This window comes from Ascaphus truei, assembly GCF_040206685.1.
Source record: "Ascaphus truei isolate aAscTru1 chromosome 23 unlocalized genomic scaffold, aAscTru1.hap1 SUPER_23_unloc_2, whole genome shotgun sequence".
In the NCBI taxonomy this organism is placed as follows: Eukaryota; Metazoa; Chordata; class Amphibia; order Anura; family Ascaphidae; genus Ascaphus; species Ascaphus truei.
This window is the reverse complement of record NW_027453863.1, coordinates 68,077-87,991: the sequence shown is the minus strand read 5'-3', so window position 1 is coordinate 87,991 and position 19,915 is coordinate 68,077. Positions and strand designations below refer to the sequence as shown.

The following is a 19,915-nucleotide window of genomic DNA, read 5'->3' as shown; positions in this document are numbered from 1 at the left end:
CGGTTCTGTCCCTGCTGCCTGTCAGTCACACGGTCTGTATTGCTGTAATATGAAGGATCTGGCGGTTCTATCCCTGCTGCCTGTCAGTCACACAGTCTGTATGGCTGTAATATGAAGGATCAGGCGGTTCTATCCCTGCTGCCTGTCAGTCACACAGTCTGTATGGCTGTAATATGAAGGATCTGGCGGTTCTATCCCTGCTGCCTGTCAGTCACACAGTCTGTATGGCTGTAATATGAAGGATCAGGCGGTTCTATCCCTGCTGCCTGTCAGTCACACGGTCTGTATGGCTGTAATATGAAGGATCTGGCGGTTCTATCCCTGCTGCCTGTCAGTCACACAGTCTGTATGGCTGTAATATGAAGGATCTGGTGGTTCTATCCCCGCTGCCTGTCAGTCACACAGTCTGTATTGCTGTAATATGAAGGATCTGGCAGTTCTATCCCCGCTGCCTGTCAGTCACACGGTCTGTATGGCTGTAATATGAAGGATCTAGCGGTTCTGTCCCTGCTGCCTGTCAGTCACACGGTCTGTATTGCTGTAATATGAAGGATCTGGCGGTTCTATCCCTGCTGCCTGTCAGTCACACGGTCTGTATTGCTGTAATATGAAGGATCTGGCGGTTCTATCCCCGCTGCCTGTCAGTCACACGGTCTGTATTGCTGTAATATGAAGGATCTGGCGGTTCTATCCCTGCTGCCTGTCAGTCACACGGTCTGTATTGCTGTAATATGAAGGATCTGGCGGTTCTGTCCCTGCTGCCTGTCAGTCACACGGTCTGTATTGCTGTAATATGAAGGATCTGGCGGTTCTGTCCCTGCTGCCTGTCAGTCACACAGTCTGTATTGCTGTAATATGAAGGATCTGGCGGTTCTGTCCCTGCTGCCTGTCAGTCACACAGTCTGTATTGCTGTAATATGAAGGATCTGGCGGTTCTATCCCTGCTGCCTGTCAGTCACACAGTCTGTATTGCTGTAATATGAAGGATCTGGCGGTTCTATCCCTGCTGCCTGTCAGTCACACAGTCTGTATTGCTGTAATATGAAGGATCTGGCGGTTCTATCCCTGCTGCCTGTCAGTCACACAGTCTGTATTGCTGTAATATGAAGGATCTGGCGGTTCTATCCCTGCTGCCTGTCAGTCACACAGTCTGTATGGCTGTAATATGAAGGATCTGGCGGTTCTATCCCCGCTGCCTGTCAGTCACACAGTCTGTATTGCTGTAATATGAAGGATCTGGCGGTTCTATCCCTGCTGCCTGTCAGTCACACGGTCTGTATTGCTGTAATATGAAGGATCTGGCGGTTCTGTCCCTGCTGCCTGTCAGTCACACAGTCTGTATTGCTGTAATATGAAGGATCTGGCGGATCTGGCGGTTCTATCCCCGCTGCCTGTCAGTCACACAGTCTGTATGGCTGTAATATGAAGGATCTGGCGGTTCTGTCCCTGCTGCCTGTCAGTCACACGGTCTGTATTGCTGTAATATGAAGGTTCTGGCGGTTCTATCCCCGCTGCCTGTCAGTCACACGGTCTGTATTGCTGTAATATGAAGGATCTGGCGGTTCTATCCCCGCTGCCTGTCAGTCACACGGTCTGTATGGCTGTAATATGAAGGATCTGGCGGTTCTGTCCCTGCTGCCTGTCAGTCACACAGTCTGTATTGCTGTAATATGAAGGATCTGGCGGTTCTATCCCTGCTGCCTGTCAGTCACACGGTCTGTATTGCTGTAATATGAAGGATCTGGCGGTTCTATCCCTGCTGCCTGTCAGTCACACGGTCTGTATTGCTGTAATATGAAGGATCTGGCGGTTCTGTCCCTGCTGCCTGTCAGTCACACGGTCTGGATTGCTGTAATATGAAGGATCTGGCGGTTCTATCCCTGCTGCCTGTCAGTCACACAGTCTGTATGGCTGTAATATGAAGGATCTAGCGGTTCTGTCCCTGCTGCCTGTCAGTCACACAGTCTGTATGGCTGTAATATGAAGGATCTGGCGGTTCTATCCCTGCTGCCTGTCAGTCACACAGTCTGTATTGCTGTAATATGAAGGATCTGGCGGTTCTGTCCCTGCTGCCTGTCAGTCACACAGTCTGTATGGCTGTAATATGAAGGATCTGGCGGTTCTGTCCCTGCTGCCTGTCAGTCACACGGTCTGGATTGCTGTAATATGAAGGATCTGGCGGTTCTATCCCTGCTGCCTGTCAGTCACACAGTCTGTATGGCTGTAATATGAAGGATCTGGCGGTTCTGTCCCTGCTGCCTGTCAGTCACACAGTCTGTATTGCTGTAATATGAAGGATCTGGCGGTTCTGTCCCTGCTGCCTGTCAGTCACACAGTCTGTATGGCTGTAATATGAAGGATCTGGCGGTTCTGTCCCTGCTGCCTGTCAGTCACACAGTCTGTATTGCTGTAATATGAAGGATCTGGCGGTTCTATCCCTGCTGCCTGTCAGTCACACAGTCTGTATGGCTGTAATATGAAGGATCTAGCGGTTCTGTCCCTGCTGCCTGTCAGTCACACAGTCTGTATGGCTGTAATATGAAGGATCTGGCGGTTCTGTCCCTGCTGCCTGTCAGTCACACGGTCTGTATTGCTGTAATATGAAGGATCTGGCGGTTCTGTCCCTGCTGCCTGTCAGTCACACGGTCTGTATTGCTGTAATATGAAGGATCTATCAGTTCTGTCCCTGCTGCCTGTCAGTCACACAGTCTGTATTGCTGTAATATGAAGGATCTGGCGGTTCTATCCCCGCTGCCTGTCAGTCACACAGTCTGTATGGCTGTAATATGAAGGATCTGGCGGTTCTATCCCCGCTGCCTGTCAGTCACACAGTCTGTATGGCTGTAATATGAAGGATCTGGCGGTTCTATCCCTGCTGCCTGTCAGTCACACAGTCTGTATTGCTGTAATATGAAGGATCTGGCGGTTCTATCCCCGCTGCCTGTCAGTCACACAGTCTGTATTGCTGTAATATGAAGGATCTGGCGGTTCTGTCCCTGCTGCCTGTCAGTCACACGGTCTGTATGGCTGTAATATGAAGGATCTGGCGGTTCTGTCCCTGCTGCCTGTCAGTCACACAGTCTGTATTGCTGTAATATGAAGGATCTGGCGGTTCTATCCCTGCTGCCTGTCAGTCACACGGTCTGTATTGCTGTAATATGAAGGATCTGGCGGTTCTATCCCTGCTGCCTGTCAGTCACACGGTCTGTATTGCTGTAATATGAAGGATCTGGCGGTTCTGTCCCTGCTGCCTGTCAGTCACACGGTCTGGATTGCTGTAATATGAAGGATCTGGCGGTTCTATCCCTGCTGCCTGTCAGTCACACAGTCTGTATGGCTGTAATATGAAGGATCTAGCGGTTCTGTCCCTGCTGCCTGTCAGTCACACAGTCTGTATGGCTGTAATATGAAGGATCTATCAGTTCTGTCCCTGCTGCCTGTCAGTCACACAGTCTGTATTGCTGTAATATGAAGGATCTGGCGGTTCTGTCCCTGCTGCCTGTCAGTCACACGGTCTGTATTGCTGTAATATGAAGGATCTGGCGGTTCTATCCCCGCTGCCTGTCAGTCACACGGTCTGTATTGCTGTAATATGAAGGATCTGGCGGTTCTGTCCCTGCTGCCTGTCAGTCACACAATCTGTATTGCTGTAATATGAAGGATCTGGCGGTTCTATCCCTGCTGCCTGTCAGTCACACGGTCTGTATGGCTGTAATATGAAGGATCTGGCGGTTCTGTCCCTGCTGCCTGTCAGTCACACAGTCTGTATTGCTGTAATATGAAGGATCTGGCGGTTCTATCCCTGCTGCCTGTCAGTCACACGGTCTGTATGGCTGTAATATGAAGGATCTGGCGGTTCTATCCCTGCTGCCTGTCAGTCACACAGTCTGTATTGCTGTAATATGAAGGATCTGGCGGTTCTGTCCCTGCTGCCTGTCAGTCACACAGTCTGTATGGCTGTAATATGAAGGTTCTGGCGGTTCTGTCCCTGCTGCCTGTCAGTCACACGGTCTGTATTGCTGTAATATGAAGGATCTGGCGGTTCTGTCCCTGCTGCCTGTCAGTCACACAGTCTGTATGGCTGTAATATGAAGGATCTGGCGTTTCTATCCCCGCTGCCTGTCAGTCACACAGTCTGTATTGCTGTAATATGAAGGATCTGGCGGTTCTATCCCTGCTGCCTGTCAGTCACACAGTCTGTATTGCTGTAATATGAAGGATCTGGCGGTTCTATCCCCGCTGCCTGTCAGTCACACGGTCTGTATGGCTGTAATATGAAGGATCTGGCGGTTCTATCCCTGCTGCCTGTCAGTCACACGGTCTGTATTGCTGTAATATGAAGGATCTGGCGGTTCTATCCCTGCTGCCTGTCAGTCACACGGTCTGTATTGCTGTAATATGAAGGATCTGGCGGTTCTGTCCCTGCTGCCTGTCAGTCACACAGTCTGTATGGCTGTAATATGAAGGTTCTGGCGGTTCTGTCCCTGCTGCCTGTCAGTCACACAGTCTGTATGGCTGTAATATGAAGGTTCTGGCGGTTCTGTCCCTGCTGCCTGTCAGTCACACGGTCTGTATTGCTGTAATATGAAGGATCTGGCGGTTCTGTCCCTGCTGCCTGTCAGTCACACAGTCTGTATGGCTGTAATATGAAGGATCTGGCGTTTCTATCCCCGCTGCCTGTCAGTCACACAGTCTGTATTGCTGTAATATGAAGGATCTGGCGGTTCTATCCCTGCTGCCTGTCAGTCACACAGTCTGTATTGCTGTAATATGAAGGATCTGGCGGTTCTATCCCCGCTGCCTGTCAGTCACACGGTCTGTATGGCTGTAATATGAAGGATCTGGCGGTTCTATCCCTGCTGCCTGTCAGTCACACGGTCTGTATTGCTGTAATATGAAGGATCTGGCGGTTCTATCCCTGCTGCCTGTCAGTCACACGGTCTGTATTGCTGTAATATGAAGGATCTGGCGGTTCTGTCCCTGCTGCCTGTCAGTCACACAGTCTGTATGGCTGTAATATGAAGGTTCTGGCGGTTCTGTCCCTGCTGCCTGTCAGTCACACGGTCTGTATTGCTGTAATATGAAGGATCTGGCGGTTCTGTCCCTGCTGCCTGTCAGTCACACAGTCTGTATGGCTGTAATATGAAGGATCTGGCGTTTCTATCCCCGCTGCCTGTCAGTCACACAGTCTGTATTGCTGTAATATGAAGGATCTGGCGGTTCTATCCCTGCTGCCTGTCAGTCACACAGTCTGTATTGCTGTAATATGAAGGATCTGGCGGTTCTATCCCTGCTGCCTGTCAGTCACACGGTCTGTATGGCTGTAATATGAAGGATCTGGCGGTTCTATCCCTGCTGCCTGTCAGTCACACGGTCTGTATTGCTGTAATATGAAGGATCTGGCGGTTCTATCCCTGCTGCCTGTCAGTCACACGGTCTGTATTGCTGTAATATGAAGGATCTGGCGGTTCTGTCCCTGCTGCCTGTCAGTCACACAGTCTGTATTGCTGTAATATGAAGGATCTGGCAGTTCTATCCCCGCTGCCTGTCAGTCACACAGTCTGTATTGCTGTAATATGAAGGATCTGGCGGTTCTATCCCTGCTGCCTGTCAGTCACACAGTCTGTATTGCTGTAATATGAAGGATCTGGCGGTTCTATCCCTGCTGCCTGTCAGTCACACGGTCTGTATTGCTGTAATATGAAGGATCTGGCGGTTCTATCCCCGCTGCCTGTCAGTCACACAGTCTGTATGGCTGTAATATGAAGGATCTGGCGGTTCTATCCCCGCTGCCTGTCAGTCACACGGTCTGTATGGCTGTAATATGAAGGATCTGGCGGTTCTGTCCCTGCTGCCTGTCAGTCACACAGTCTGTATGGCTGTAATATGAAGGATCTGGCGGTTCTGTCCCTGCTGCCTGTCAGTCACACAGTCTGTATTGCTGTAATATGAAGGATCTGGCGGTTCTGTCCCCGCTGCCTGTCAGTCACACAGTCTGTATTGCTGTAATATGAAGGATCTGGCGGTTCTATCCCTGCTGCCTGTCAGTCACACAGTCTGTATTGCTGTAATATGAAGGATCTGGCGGTTCTATCCCCGCTGCCTGTCAGTCACACGGTCTGTATTGCTGTAATATGAAGGATCTGGCGGTTCTATCCCCGCTGCCTGTCAGTCACACGGTCTGTATTGCTGTAATATGAAGGATCTGGCGGTTCTGTCCCTGCTGCCTGTCAGTCACACAGTCTGTATTGCTGTAATATGAAGGATCTGGCGGTTCTATCCCTGCTGCCTGTCAGTCACACAATCTGTATTGCTGTAATATGAAGGATCTGGCGGTTCTATCCCCGCTGCCTGTCAGTCACACGGTCTGTATTGCTGTAATATGAAGGATCTGGCGGTTCTGTCCCTGCTGCCTGTCAGTCACACAGTCTGTATTGCTGTAATATGAAGGATCTGGCAGTTCTGTCCCTGCTGCCTGTCAGTCACACGGTCTGTATTGCTGTAATATGAAGGATCTGGCGGTTCTATCCCTGCTGCCTGTCAGTCACACAGTCTGTATTGCTGTAATATGAAGGATCTGGCAGTTCTATCCCTGCTGCCTGTCAGTCACACAGTCTGTATTGCTGTAATATGAAGGTTCTGGCGGTTCTATCCCCGCTGCCTGTCAGTCACACGGTCTGTATTGCTGTAATATGAAGGATCTATCAGTTCTGTCCCTGCTGCCTGTCAGTCACACAGTCTGTATTGCTGTAATATGAAGGATCTGGCGGTTCTGTCCCTGCTGCCTGTCAGTCACACAGTCTGTATTGCTGTAATATGAAGGATCTGGCGGTTCTATCCCTGCTGCCTGTCAGTCACACAGTCTGTATTGCTGTAATATGAAGGATCTGGCGGTTCTATCCCTGCTGCCTGTCAGTCACACGGTCTGTATTGCTGTAATATGAAGGATCTGGCGGTTCTATCCCCGCTGCCTGTCAGTCACACGGTCTGTATTGCTGTAATATGAAGGATCTGGCGGTTCTATCCCCGCTGCCTGTCAGTCACACAGTCTGTATTGCTGTAATATGAAGGATCTGGCGGTTCTATCCCTGCTGCCTGTCAGTCACACAGTCTGTATTGCTGTAATATGAAGGATCTGGCAGTTCTATCCCTGCTGCCTGTCTGTCACACAGTCTGTATTGCTGTAATATGAGGGATCTGCGGTTCTATCCCTGCTGCCTGTCAGTCACACGGTCTGTATTGCTGTAATATGAAGGATCTGGCGGTTCTGTCCCTGCTGCCTGTCAGTCACACAGTCTGTATTGCTGTAATATGAAGGATCTGGCGGTTCTGTCCCTGCTGCCTGTCAGTCACACAGTCTGTATTGCTGTAATATGAAGGATCTGGCGGTTCTGTCCCTGCTGCCTGTCAGTCACACGGTCTGTATTGCTGTAATATGAAGGATCTGGCGGTTCTATCCCCGCTGCCTGTCAGTCACACAGTCTGTATTGCTGTAATATGAAGGATCTGGCGGTTCTATCCCCACTGCCTGTCAGTCACACAGTCTGTATGGCTGTAATATGAAGGATCTGGCAGTTCTATCCCCACTGCCTGTCAGTCACACAGTCTGTATTGCTGTAATATGAAGGATCTGGCGGTTCTATCCCCGCTGCCTGTCAGTCACACAGTCTGTATTGCTGTAATATGAAGGATCTGGCAGTTCTATCCCTGCTGCCTGTCAGTCACACAGTCTGTATTGCTGTAATATGAAGGATCTGGCAGTTCTATCCCCACTGCCTGTCAGTCACACAGTCTGTATTGCTGTAATATGAAGGATCTGGCGGTTCTATCCCCGCTGCCTGTCAGTCACACAGTCTGTATTGCTGTAATATGAAGGATCTGGCAGTTCTATCCCCGCTGCCTGTCAGTCACACACAGAAACCCATATTCACGTGCAATAAAACCATATAACGCCTTCCATACAGAGGGGTTTGTGTAATGTAGGATTATGTGTTTATTGCAGTCTGGGTGCAGTCTTGCTATAGGTTCCTGTCTGTCAGGGTGCAGACCTTTTATAGGGTCCTGTCAGTTTGGGTGCCGGAATTCTATAGGGTCCTGTCAGTCTGTACGTAGAACTGCTATAGGGTCCTGTCAGTCTTGGTGTAGGAATGCTATAGGGTCCTGTCAGTCTTGGTGTAGGACTGCTATAGGGTCCTGTCAGTCTTGGTGTAGGAATGCTATAGGGTTCTGTCTGTCTGGGTGCAGTCCTGCTATAGGGTTCTGTCTGTGGATGTATCAATGCTATGGAGTCCTGTGAGTCTGTGTGTAGGCCTGCTATAGGGTTCTGTCCACCTCGGTATATGAATGCTATACGGTCTTGCCAGTCTGGGCGCAGACTTGCTATGGGGTCCTTTCCGTCTGGATGTATGAATGCTATGGGGTCGTGTCTGTCTGGTTTCAGGAATGCTATAGGGTCCTGTCAGTCTGGGTGCAGGCCTGCTATGGGGTCCTGTCAGTCTGGGTGCAGGCCTGCTATAGGGTCCTGTCAGTCTGGGTGCAGGCCTGTTATGGGGTCCTGTCAGGCTGGGTGCAGACCTGTTATGGGGTCCTGTCAGCGTTGGTACAGCTATAGGGTCCTGTAAGGCTGGGTGCAGACCTGTTATGGGGTCCTGTCAGGCTGGGTGCAGACCTGTTATGGGGTCCTGTCAGGCTGGGTGCAGACCTGTTATGGGGTCCTGTCATGCTGGGTGCAGACCTGTTATGGGGTCCTGTAAGGCTGGGTGCAGACCTGTTATGGGGTCCTGTAAGGCTGGGTGCAGACCTGTTATGGGGTCCTGTCACGCTGGGTGCAGACCTGTTATGGGGTCCTGTCAGGCTGGGTGCAGACCCCTGTTATGGGGTCCTGTAAGGCTGGGTGCAGACCCCTGTTATGGGGTCCTGTCAGGCTGGGTGCAGGGATGTTACAGGTGCTTGTTAGTAGCTAGCCATGCACTCCATGGGGCCATGTGACTTTTGAGAAGGATCAATTAAGAAATGTCTCTTAGCAGCAGCAGGGAGGAGGAGATGGTGTTCCAGACAGACTGGTACAGGAGCGGATGTTTGTGTTGGAGAGAACGCACTGGGACCCCAAGCTGCCTGCAGTGCCATTTACATCAGGCCAGGAAACCAAGCAGACGTGCATTTAAAGCGGCCATTGCTGAATCCTCTATAAGAGTTATATTTCCCAAACTGCATTGCACAATGCATACAGTATCTTTCAGCAGTGACCCCCCACACGGCTGTGCTAGCATGTCCTGTGTATGTATGTATGTCTTTATTTATATAGCGCCAAAAGTGTACTCAGCGCTTCACAAAGATACAGTACAGGGAATTATAATTATACAATAAGCACAGCAATATCAAACAATAGGAAAGGAAATCCCTGCCCCGAAGAGCTTACAATCTAAGGTTTGATGGGGAACTTACAGAGACAGCAGGTGAGGGAATAAGTGCTGTCGATGGCAGTGCTTGGCCACAATGGGTGGTAGGAGTGGCTGAGTGTGGGACAATAGCCACGAGTGCAGGCTGTTGGGATCCTTAACTTGTGGGGTGATATTTAAGGCTGGTCAGTATTAAATCAGAAGGTTAACACCATTTACAGGGGAAGAGATGGCAGGGAGGCATGAGTAAGATCAGGTGTGTATGTCTGGGTGCAGGATTTGGGGAGATCCCCAGCAGCAGGAAGGAGGAGATAGAGGGTGTGAATAGAGGATTTGTGTAGATGCTTTTTATTGAGGGGTAAAGAAGTTGTTGGGAGAGAGGTGTATAAATAATGGTGCAGTGGGGAGTGGGGATGTTGGAGAGAACAGAGACGTTCACAAAGTAGTGAGGAAACAGTAAACAAAAAAAAGCAGTAGGGAGGGCATGGTGAGATGCAGGAGAGACAGGCCAGGTATTGGAGGATAGGGAGGGCATGGTGAGATGCAGGAGGAGAGACAGGCCAGGTATTGGAGGATAGGGAGGGCATGGTGAGATGCAGGAGGAGAGACAGGCCAGGTATTGGAGGATAGGGAGGGCATGGTGAGATGCAGGAGGAGAGACAGGCCAGGTATTGGAGGATAGGGAGGGCATGGTGAGATGCAGGAGGAGAGACAGGCCAGGTATTGGAGGATAGGGAGGGCATGGTGAGATGCAGGAGGAGAGACAGGCCAGGTATTGGAGGATAGGGAGGGCATGGTGAGATGCAGGAGAGACAGGCCAGGTATTGGAGGATAGGGAGGATAGGGAGGGCATGGTGAGATGCAGGAGGAGAGACAGGCCAGGTATTGGAGGATAGGGAGGGCATGGTGAGATGCAGGAGAGACAGGCCAGGTATTGGAGGATAGGGAGGATAGGGAGGGCATGGTGAGATGCAGGAGGAGAGACAGGCCAGGTATTGGAGGATAGGGAGGGCATGGTGAGATGCAGGAGAGACAGGCCAGGTATTGGAGGATAGGGAGGGCATGGTGAGATGCAGGAGGAGAGACAGGCCAGGTATTGGGGGATAGGGAGAGCATGGTGAGATGCAGGAGGCGAGACAGGCCAGGTATTGGAGGATAGGGAGGGCATGGTGAGATGCAGGAGGAGAGACAGGCCAGGTATTGGAGGATAGGGAGGGCATGGTGAGATGCAGGAGGAGAGACAGGCCAGGTATTGGAGGATAGGGAGGGCATGGTGAGATGCAGGAGGAGAGACAGGCCAGGTATTGGAGGATAGGGAGGGCATGGTGAGATGCAGGAGGAGAGACAGGCCAGGTATTGGAGGATAGGGAGGGCATGGTGAGATGCAGGAGGAGAGACAGGCCAGGTATTGGAGGATAGGGAGGGCATGGTGAGATGCAGGAGGAGAGACAGGCCAGGTATTGGAGGATAGGGAGGGCATGGTGAGATGCAGGAGGAGAGACAGGCCAGGTATTGGAGGATAGGGAGGGCATGGTGAGATGCAGGAGGAGAGACAGGCCAGGTATTGGAGGATAGGGAGGGCATGGTGAGATGCAGGAGAGACAGGCCAGGTATTGGAGGATAGGGAGGGCACGGTGAGATGCAGGAGGAGAGACAGGCCAGGTATTGGAGGATAGGGAGGGCATGGTGAGATGCAGGAGAGACAGGCCAGGTATTGGAGGATAGGGAGGGCACGGTGAGATGCAGGAGGAGAGACAGGCCAGGTATTGGAGGATAGGGAGGGCATGGTGAGATGCAGGAGGAGAAACAGGCCAGGTATTGGAGGATAGGGAGGGCATGGTGAGATGCAGGAGGAGAGACAGGCCAGGTATTGGAGGATAGGGAGGGCATGGTGAGATGCAGGAGGAGAGACAGGCCAGGTATTGGAGGATAAGGAGGGCATGGTGAGATGCAGGAGGAGAGACAGGCCAGGTATTGGAGGATAGGGAGGGCATGGTGAGATGCAGGAGAGACAGGCCAGGTATTGGAGGATAGGGAGGGCACGGTGAGATGCAGGAGGAGAGACAGGCCAGGTATTGGAGGATAGGGAGGGCACGGTGAGATGCAGGAGGAGAGACAGGCCAGGTATTGGAGGATAGGGAGGGCATGGTGAGATGCAGGAGGAGAGACAGGCCAGGTATTGGAGGATAGGGAGGGCATGGTGAGATGCAGGAGGAGAGACAGGCCAGGTATTGGAGGATAGGGAGGGCATGGTGAGATGCAGGAGGAGAGACAGGTCAGGTATTGGAGGATAGGGAGGGCATGGTGAGATGCAGGAGGAGAGACAGGCCAGGTATTGGAGGATAGGGAGGGCATGGTGAGATGCAGGAGGAGAGACAGGCCAGGTATTGGAGGATAGGGAGGGCATGGTGAGATGCAGGAGGAGAGACAGGCCAGGTATTGGAGGATAGGGAGGGCATGGTGAGATGCAGGAGGAGAGACAGGCCAGGTATTGGAGGATAGGGAGGGCATGGTGAGATGCAGGAGGAGAGACAGGTCAGGTATTGGAGGATAGGGAGGGCATGGTGAGATGCAGGAGGAGAGACAGGCCAGGTATTGGAGGATAGGGAGGGCACGGTGAGATGCAGGAGGAGAGACAGGCCAGGTATTGGAGGATAGGGAGGGCATGGTGAGATGCAGGAGGAGAGAGTTCTCACAGCTGCAGAGTTGTTGTTGTGCAGAGTCCAGATCTTCCTCCAATCTTCACCTCCAATTTCAACTCCAAAATTAACTTCACTCACTTTCAATGTTACACTTTAAAATGTTGCACAGCCATAATGTATGTTATTGGGAACACGTGGCTGTGTTAGCATGTCCTGTGTATGTTATTGGGAACACGTGGCTGTGTTAGCATGTCCTGTGTATGTTATTGGGAACACGTGGCTGTGTTAGCATGTCCTGTGTATGTTATTGGGAACACGTGGCTGTGTTAGTATGTCCTGTGTATGTTATTGGGAACACGTGGCTGTGTTAGTATGTCCTGTGTATGTTATTGGGAACACGTGGCTGTGTTAGCATGTCCTGTGTATGTTATTGGGAACACGTGGCTGTGTTAGTATGTCCTGTGTATGTTATTGGGAACACGTGGCTGTGTTAGCATGTCCTGTGTATGTTATTGGGAACACGTGGCTGTGTTAGTATGTCCTGTGTATGTTATTGGGAACACGTGGCTGTGTTAGCATGTCCTGTGTATGTTATTGGGAACACGTGGCTGTGTTAGCATGTCCTGTGTATGTTATTGGGAACACGTGGCTGTGTTAGCATGTCCTGTGTATGTTATTGGGAACACGTGGCTGTGTTAGCATGTCCTGTGTATGTTATTGGGAACACGTGGCTGTGTTAGCATGTCCTGTGTATGTTATTGGGAACACGTGGCTGTGTTAGCATGTCCTGTGTATGTTATTGGGAACACGTGGCTGTGTTAGCATGTCCTGTGTATGTTATTGGGAACACGTGGCTGTGTTAGCATGTCCTGTGTATGTTATTGGGAACACGTGGCTGTGTTAGCATGTCCTGTGTATGTTATTGGGAACACGTGGCTGTGTTAGCATGTCCTGTGTATGTTATTGGGAACACGTGGCTGTGTTAGCATGTCCTGTGTATGTTATTGGGAACACGTGGCTGTGTTAGCATGTCCTGTGTATGTTATTGGGAACACGTGGCTGTGTTAGCATGTCCTGTGTATGTTATTGGGAACACGTGGCTGTGTTAGCATGTCCTGTGTATGTTATTGGGAACACGTGGCTGTGTTAGTATGTCCTGTGTATGTTATTGGGAACACGTGGCTGTGTTAGCATGTCCTGTGTATGTTATTGGGAACACGTGGCTGTGTTAGCATGTCCTGTGTATGTTATTGGGAACACGTGGCTGTGTTAGCATGTCCTGTGTATGTTATTGGGAACACGTGGCTGTGTTAGCATGTCCTGTGTATGTTATTGGGAACACGTGGCTGTGTTAGCATGTCCTGTGTATGTTATTGGGAACACGTGGCTGTGTTAGCATGTCCTGTGTATGTTATTGGGAACACATGGCTGTGTTAGCATGTCCTGTGTATGTTATTGGGAACACGTGGCTGTGTTAGTATGTCCTGTGTATGTTATTGGGAACACGTGGCTGTGTTAGCATGTCCTGTGTATGTTATTGGGAACACGTGGCTGTGTTAGCATGTCCTGTGTATGTTATTGGGAACACGTGGCTGTGTTAGCATGTCCTGTGTATGTTATTGGGAACACGTGGCTGTGTTAGCATGTCCTGTGTATGTTATTGGGAACACGTGGCGGTGTTAGCATGTCCTGTGTATGTTATTGGGAACACGTGGCTGTGTTAGTATGTCCTGTGTATGTTATTGGGAACACGTGGCTGTGTTAGTATGTCCTGTGTATGTTATTGGGAACACGTGGCTGTGTTAGCATGTCCTGTGTATGTTATTGGGAACACGTGGCTGTGTTAGCATGTCCTGTGTATGTTATTGGGAACACGTGGCTGTGTTAGCATGTCCTGTGTATGTTATTGGGAACACGTGGCTGTGTTAGCATGTCCTGTGTATGTTATTGGGAACACGTGGCTGTGTTAGTATGTCCTGTGTATGTTATTGGGAACACGTGGCTGTGTTAGCATGTCCTGTGTATGTTATTGGGAACACGTGGCTGTGTTAGCATGTCCTGTGTATGTTATTGGGAACACGTGGCTGTGTTAGCATGTCCTGTGTATGTTATTGGGAACACGTGGCTGTGTTAGTATGTCCTGTGTATGTTATTGGGAACACGTGGCTGTGTTAGCATGTCCTGTGTATGTTATTGGGAACACGTGGCTGTGTTAGCATGTCCTGTGTATGTTATTGGGAACACGTGGCTGTGTTAGCATGTCCTGTGTATGTTATTGGGAACACGTGGCTGTGTTAGCATGTCCTGTGTATGTTATTGGGAACACGTGGCTGTGTTAGCATGTCCTGTGTATGTTATTGGGAACACGTGGCTGTGTTAGTATGTCCTGTGTATGTTATTGGGAACACGTGGCTGTGTTAGCATGTCCTGTGTATGTTATTGGGAACACGTGGCTGTGTTAGCATGTCCTGTGTATGTTATTGGGAACACGTGGCTGTGTTAGCATGTCCTGTGTATGTTATTGGGAACACGTGGCTGTGTTAGCATGTCCTGTGTATGTTATTGGGAACACATGGCTGTGTTAGTATGTCCTGTGTATGTTATTGGGAACACGTGGCTGTGTTAGCATGTCCTGTGTATGTTATTGGGAACACGTGGCTGTGTTAGCATGTCCTGTGTATGTTATTGGGAACACGTGGCTGTGTTAGCATGTCCTGTGTATGTTATTGGGAACACGTGGCTGTGTTAGCACGTCCTGTGTATGTTATTGGGAACACGTGGTTGTTAATGGCACCTTCCGGTGTGTGACACAAGTTTGCCTTGCCAGTTGTGTGCTTGGAGGTCACACCTGCTAAACGTTCATTGTGGGGCTGGCAGAGGAGCCCTTGGTACAGATGCAGAAGAATCTGGGGGTGGGTTTGGGGGTAGGAGGTCTCCCTGCAGCTATTTTGGGTGATCTGTCTGTGTTATTACCACTCGCACTTCTGCTTTCTTTAAATCCTAACCGTATTACTACAAAGCCGTTATTACTTTGAAACCTTTTCCCATGAAAGCTCAGGGGAGCAGATTGAAGGACACTGCCTTGCAGGGGGGGGGAGGATGAGGTGTGCCGCGTACCTTTCTGCCTTGCAGGGGGGGGGAGGATGAGGCGTGCCGCGTACCTTTCTGCCTTGCAGGGGGGGAGGATGAGGCGTGCCGCGTACCTTTCTGCCTTGCAGGGGGGGGGGAGGCGTGCCGCGTACCTTTCTGCCTTGCAGGGGGGGGGGGAGGATGAGGCGTGCCGCGTACCTTTCTGCCTTGCAGGGGGGGGGGGGGGAGGCGTGCCGCGTACCTTTCTGCCTTGCAGGGGGGGGGAGGATGAGGCGTGCCGCGTACCTTTCTGCCTTGCAGGGGGGAGGATGAGGCGTGCCGCGTACCTTTCTGCCTTGCAGGGGGGGGGAGGAGGATGAGGCGTGCCGCGTACCTTTCTGCCTTGCAGGGGGGGGGAGGATGAGGCGTGCCGCGTACCTTTCTGCCTTGCAGGGGGGGGGGAGGATGAGGTGTGCCGCGTACCTTTCTGCCTTGCAGGGGGGGGGAGGATGAGGCGTGCCGCGTACCTTTCTGCCTTGCAGGGGGGGGGAGGATGAGGCGTGCCGCGTACCTTTCTGCCTTGCAGGGGGGGAGGATGAGGCGTGCCGCGTACCTTTCTGCCTTGCAGGGGGGGAGGATGAGGCGTGCCGCGTACCTTTCTGCCTTGCAGGGGGGGAGGATGAGGCGTGCCGCGTACCTTTCTGCCTTGCAGGGGGGGGAGGATGAGGCGTGCCGCGTACCTTTCTGCCTTGCAGGGGGGGGGAGGATGAGGCGTGCCGCGTACCTTTCTGCCTTGCAGGGGGGGGGGAGGATGAGGCGTGCCGCGTACCTTTCTGCCTTGCAGGGGGGGGGAGGCGTGCCGCGTACCTTTCTGCCTTGCAGGGGGGGGGGAGGCGTGCCGCGTACCTTTCTGCCTTGCAGGGGGGGGGGGATGAGGCGTGCCGCGTACCTTTCTGCCTTGCAGGGGGGGGGGAGGATGAGGCGTGCCGCGTACCTTTCTGCCTTGCAGGGGGGGGGGGAGGGGGGCGTGCCGCGTACCTTTCTGCCTTGCAGGGGGGGGGGAGGCGTGCCGCGTACCTTTGTCAGCACTGCAGGGGGGGGGGGGATGAGGCGTGCCGCGTACCTTTGTCAGCACTGCAGGGGGGGGGGGGATGAGGCGTGCCGCGTACCTTTGTCAGCACTGCAGGGGGGGGGAGGATGAGGCGTGCCGCGTACCTTTGTCAGCACTGCAGGGGGGGGGGGGGGGATGAGGCGTGCCGCGTACCTTTGTCAGCACTGCAGGGGGGGGGAGGATGAGGCGTGCCGCGTACCTTTCTGCCTTGCAGGGGGGGGGGGGATGAGGCGTGCCGCGTACCTTTCTGCCTTGCAGGGGGGGGGGGGGGATGAGGCGTGCCGCGTACCTTTGTCAGCACTGCAGGGGGGGGGAGGATGAGGCGTGCCGCGTACCTTTGTCAGCACTGCAGGGGGGGGGGGGGGGATGAGGCGTGCCGTGTACCTTTGTCAGCACTGCAGGGGGGGGGGGGGGGGATGAGGCGTGCCGCGTACCTTTGTCAGCACTGCAGGGGGGGGGAGGATGAGGCGTGCCGCGTACCTTTGTCAGCACTGCAGGGGGGGGGGGGGGGATGAGGCGTGCCGTGTACCTTTGTCAGCACTGCAGGGGGGGGGGAGGATGAGGCGTGCCGCGTACCTTTGTCAGCACTGCAGGGGGGGGGGGGGGGGAGGCGTGCCGCGTACCTTTGTCAGCACTGCAGGGGGGGGGGAGGATGAGGCGTGCCGCGTACCTTTGTCAGCACTGCAGGGGGGGGGGGGGGGGGGAGGCGTGCCGCGTACCTTTGTCAGCACTGCAGGGGGGGGGGAGGATGAGGCGTGCCGCGTACCTTTGTCAGCACTGCAGGGGGGGGGGGGGATGAGGCGTGCCGCGTACCTTTGTCAGCACTGCAGGGGGGGGGGGGGGGAGGCGTGCCGCGTACCTTTGTCAGCACTGCAGGGGGGGGGAGGATGAGGCGTGCCGCGTACCTTTGTCAGCACTGCAGGGGGGGGGGGGGGGATGAGGCGTGCCGCGTACCTTTGTCAGCACTGCAGGGGGGGGGGGGGAGGCGTGCCGCGTACCTTTGTCAGCACTGCAGGGGGGGGGGAGGATGAGGCGTGCCGCGTACCTTTGTCAGCACTGCAGGGGGGGGGGGGGGAGGCGTGCCGCGTACCTTTGTCAGCACTGCAGGGGGGGGGGGGATGAGGCGTGCCGCGTACCTTTGTCAGCACTGCAGGGGGGGGGGGGGGGGAGGCGTGCCGCGTACCTTTGTCAGCACTGCCCAGACAGTTACATTGTTCTGTGTTACAGATGCACAAAGCCAGCGAAGCCACTCTCAATAATTTATTTTAAAATCAATGGGAATGAGTTTGTGTCTGGCGGGTGCAGAGCTCCACAAGAAGGTCTGATTTATTTACAAGAGATCTTCCTCTCTAATGGGGGCAGAGCCGCCGAAACACTGACCCTCCAGCTTGGGACCCAATTTGTAACTCACAGCGGAGGGCTGACCTAATTTGCATTGATTGTAGTTGGTTAGCAGAGACAGCAGGGCACGGGCAGTGAAGGTGAGGCGAGCTACCGTCTAGGAAGGAGTCTCACCACAAAACATGTCTCCCTCCAGCAGCAACGTAACTCTCCATGCGCAGAGAGGCCTACAGCCACGTAGGCACGTCCTGGGGGTCAACCATGTCCTGGGGTCAGGGTGGTTTGGGGCTCAGGTGGTGCGAAACGTACGTCGGTGTTTTTATGACGTTCGGTCTGTGACGTCATCAGGCGGCGTGGGGTTGGAGCGGCGAAGTGAACGCCAGGTTGCATACTATCTTCTCCGCAACACCGCTACATTGCGAGATAACAGAGAGTGTACACGGAGAGGCTGGGATACCTGTACTAAGGTTTATTTGGCACAGAGTGCAGTCCATAGCCGCATGTGTCGGCTTCTCTGACTTGACACTAGCAGAAGGTGACACATACACACCCCATTATAGGGAAGAGCGACAAGTGTTTGTCAGAGTGTATAGATATCTCTTCAACAGGATAGCAACATTGCGACATAGCAGAGCGTGTGTACTGCACCGACACACTTTATTCGAGCAAATACCCAGTATGTACCTGGCAGATACCTGGAATGCGCCGCTCCTCACCTCTGACAAGCCCCGTTCTGTTTGCCTTCCCAGCCTGGGTTCATGCCTGGCTGACGGGCGGCTGATCTGTTAAATGATAATGATTAGGATTTAATAGGCTGCAATGCTTCGCGTGTCTACCAGATGGCATAAATTCATGAATTGTAATGCAGCATATATATATATATACTGTGCAGTATTGCAGCCAGCGGGAATAAAATGCTTCAATCCCTGTCTGGAAAATAACCCAATGCACTCGGGCAGAAAACAGTCACAAACCTCAATACACCCGGGTATACCCGAATTCGTGGGACTAGCCGAGCTCGAATAAAGTGTGTCGCCAGTGTATGTAACAACTGTGATATTTACACAAGGTACTACCTGACATAGAAGGCTAAAGTTTGATGCTTACATTGTATACTCGCATATATTAAGGGTATACAGCGGCTGAGAGACTACTTGTGCCACAGGAATACCTATGTATTACTAGCACATATATACTTAGGTGACACCCTTTTCAACACTCTCCTACTCCACCCACCCTGTTTCTTTTTAAACCCATAAGTGTTTATATGTCTTTGCATAGATGTTTAATAAAGTGTTTTAATATATATTACTAAATGGTGTATGGGCTCCTCCCTAGGATTGAATAATTCCTAACCATTTATTGGAAGCAGCGAGTGCAAATAGGTTCTTTTTGGGCTACTCCTTATGTATCCCCTCCTCCCTCCTTATGTTTTGGGGCTCAGCCATTTTCCGGGGGGTCAGGGTGTCCTGGGGGCTCAGCCGTGTCCTGGGGTTCAGGGGGTCTTGGGGATCAGCATGTCCTGGGGTCAGGGTGTCCTGGGGCCAGGGTGTCCTGGGGGTCAGGGTGTCCTGGGGGTCAGGGTGTCCTGGGGGTCAGGGTGTCCTGGGGGTCAGGGTGTCCTGTGGTCAGGGTGTCCTGGGGGCTCAGCCGTGTCCAGGGGGTCTTGGGGATCAGCATGTCCTGGGGTCAGGGTGTACTGGGTTCAGGGTGTCCTGGGGGTCAGGGTGTCATGGGGGTCAGGGTGTCCTGGGCGTCACGGTGTCCTGGGGGTCAGCGTGTCTTGTCGGTCAGGGCCTGTGCACTGAGTGTCCTCCGTTCTCTTGCAGATGAAGAGCCGTTTGAGGATTCAGAAGATTTGAAAGGAACCACTTATCAGATTCAATCAGGTACAGATCATAAGTAATTAGGTGATGTCTGGCTGTGCTGGGGAGGCCATCTTATATAGGAATTATAATGAATACACACACACGTTTATTGGGTCCAGAATGCACAGATTGGACCCAATTAACCACTTTTATGTGATAACCCATCGTGCTGTGCCGGTATATTGGATCTCTAGGGATCCTCACAGCCTATGACTATTTACCCGTTACTGTTTGTTGGTTGTTCTCTCTCCTCTCTATCTCTCTCTCCTCTCTCTCTCTCTCTCCTCTCTCTATCTCTATCTCCTCTCTCTCAACAAACTATACAAAAAAGTGTATTTTATTGACAACATTTCAGCTGCCCTCGGGAGTCTTTCTCAGGCACTCGAGAGGACACATTTTTGTATACTTTATTTGGTGTGTTACCAGGAAGTAATACATTGAGAGTTACCTCTCGTTTTCAAGTATGTCCTGGGCATAGTGTTAAGA

At 52.4% G+C, this 19,915-nt stretch overlaps 1 protein-coding gene across 1 annotated transcript in view; it reads left to right on the top strand.

Annotated features, from left to right (window-relative positions):
* SKAP1 (src kinase associated phosphoprotein 1) overlaps window positions 1–19,467 on the top strand; it is a 208,262-nt gene extending 188,795 nt beyond the window's left edge. The window contains exon 10 of the mRNA XM_075580993.1: window positions 19,391–19,467. Coding sequence (XP_075437108.1) covers window positions 19,391–19,467 — 77 coding nt within the window. The remainder of the gene's footprint in view (window positions 1–19,390) is intronic.
* Window positions 19,468–19,915: the final 448 nt, after the last annotated feature.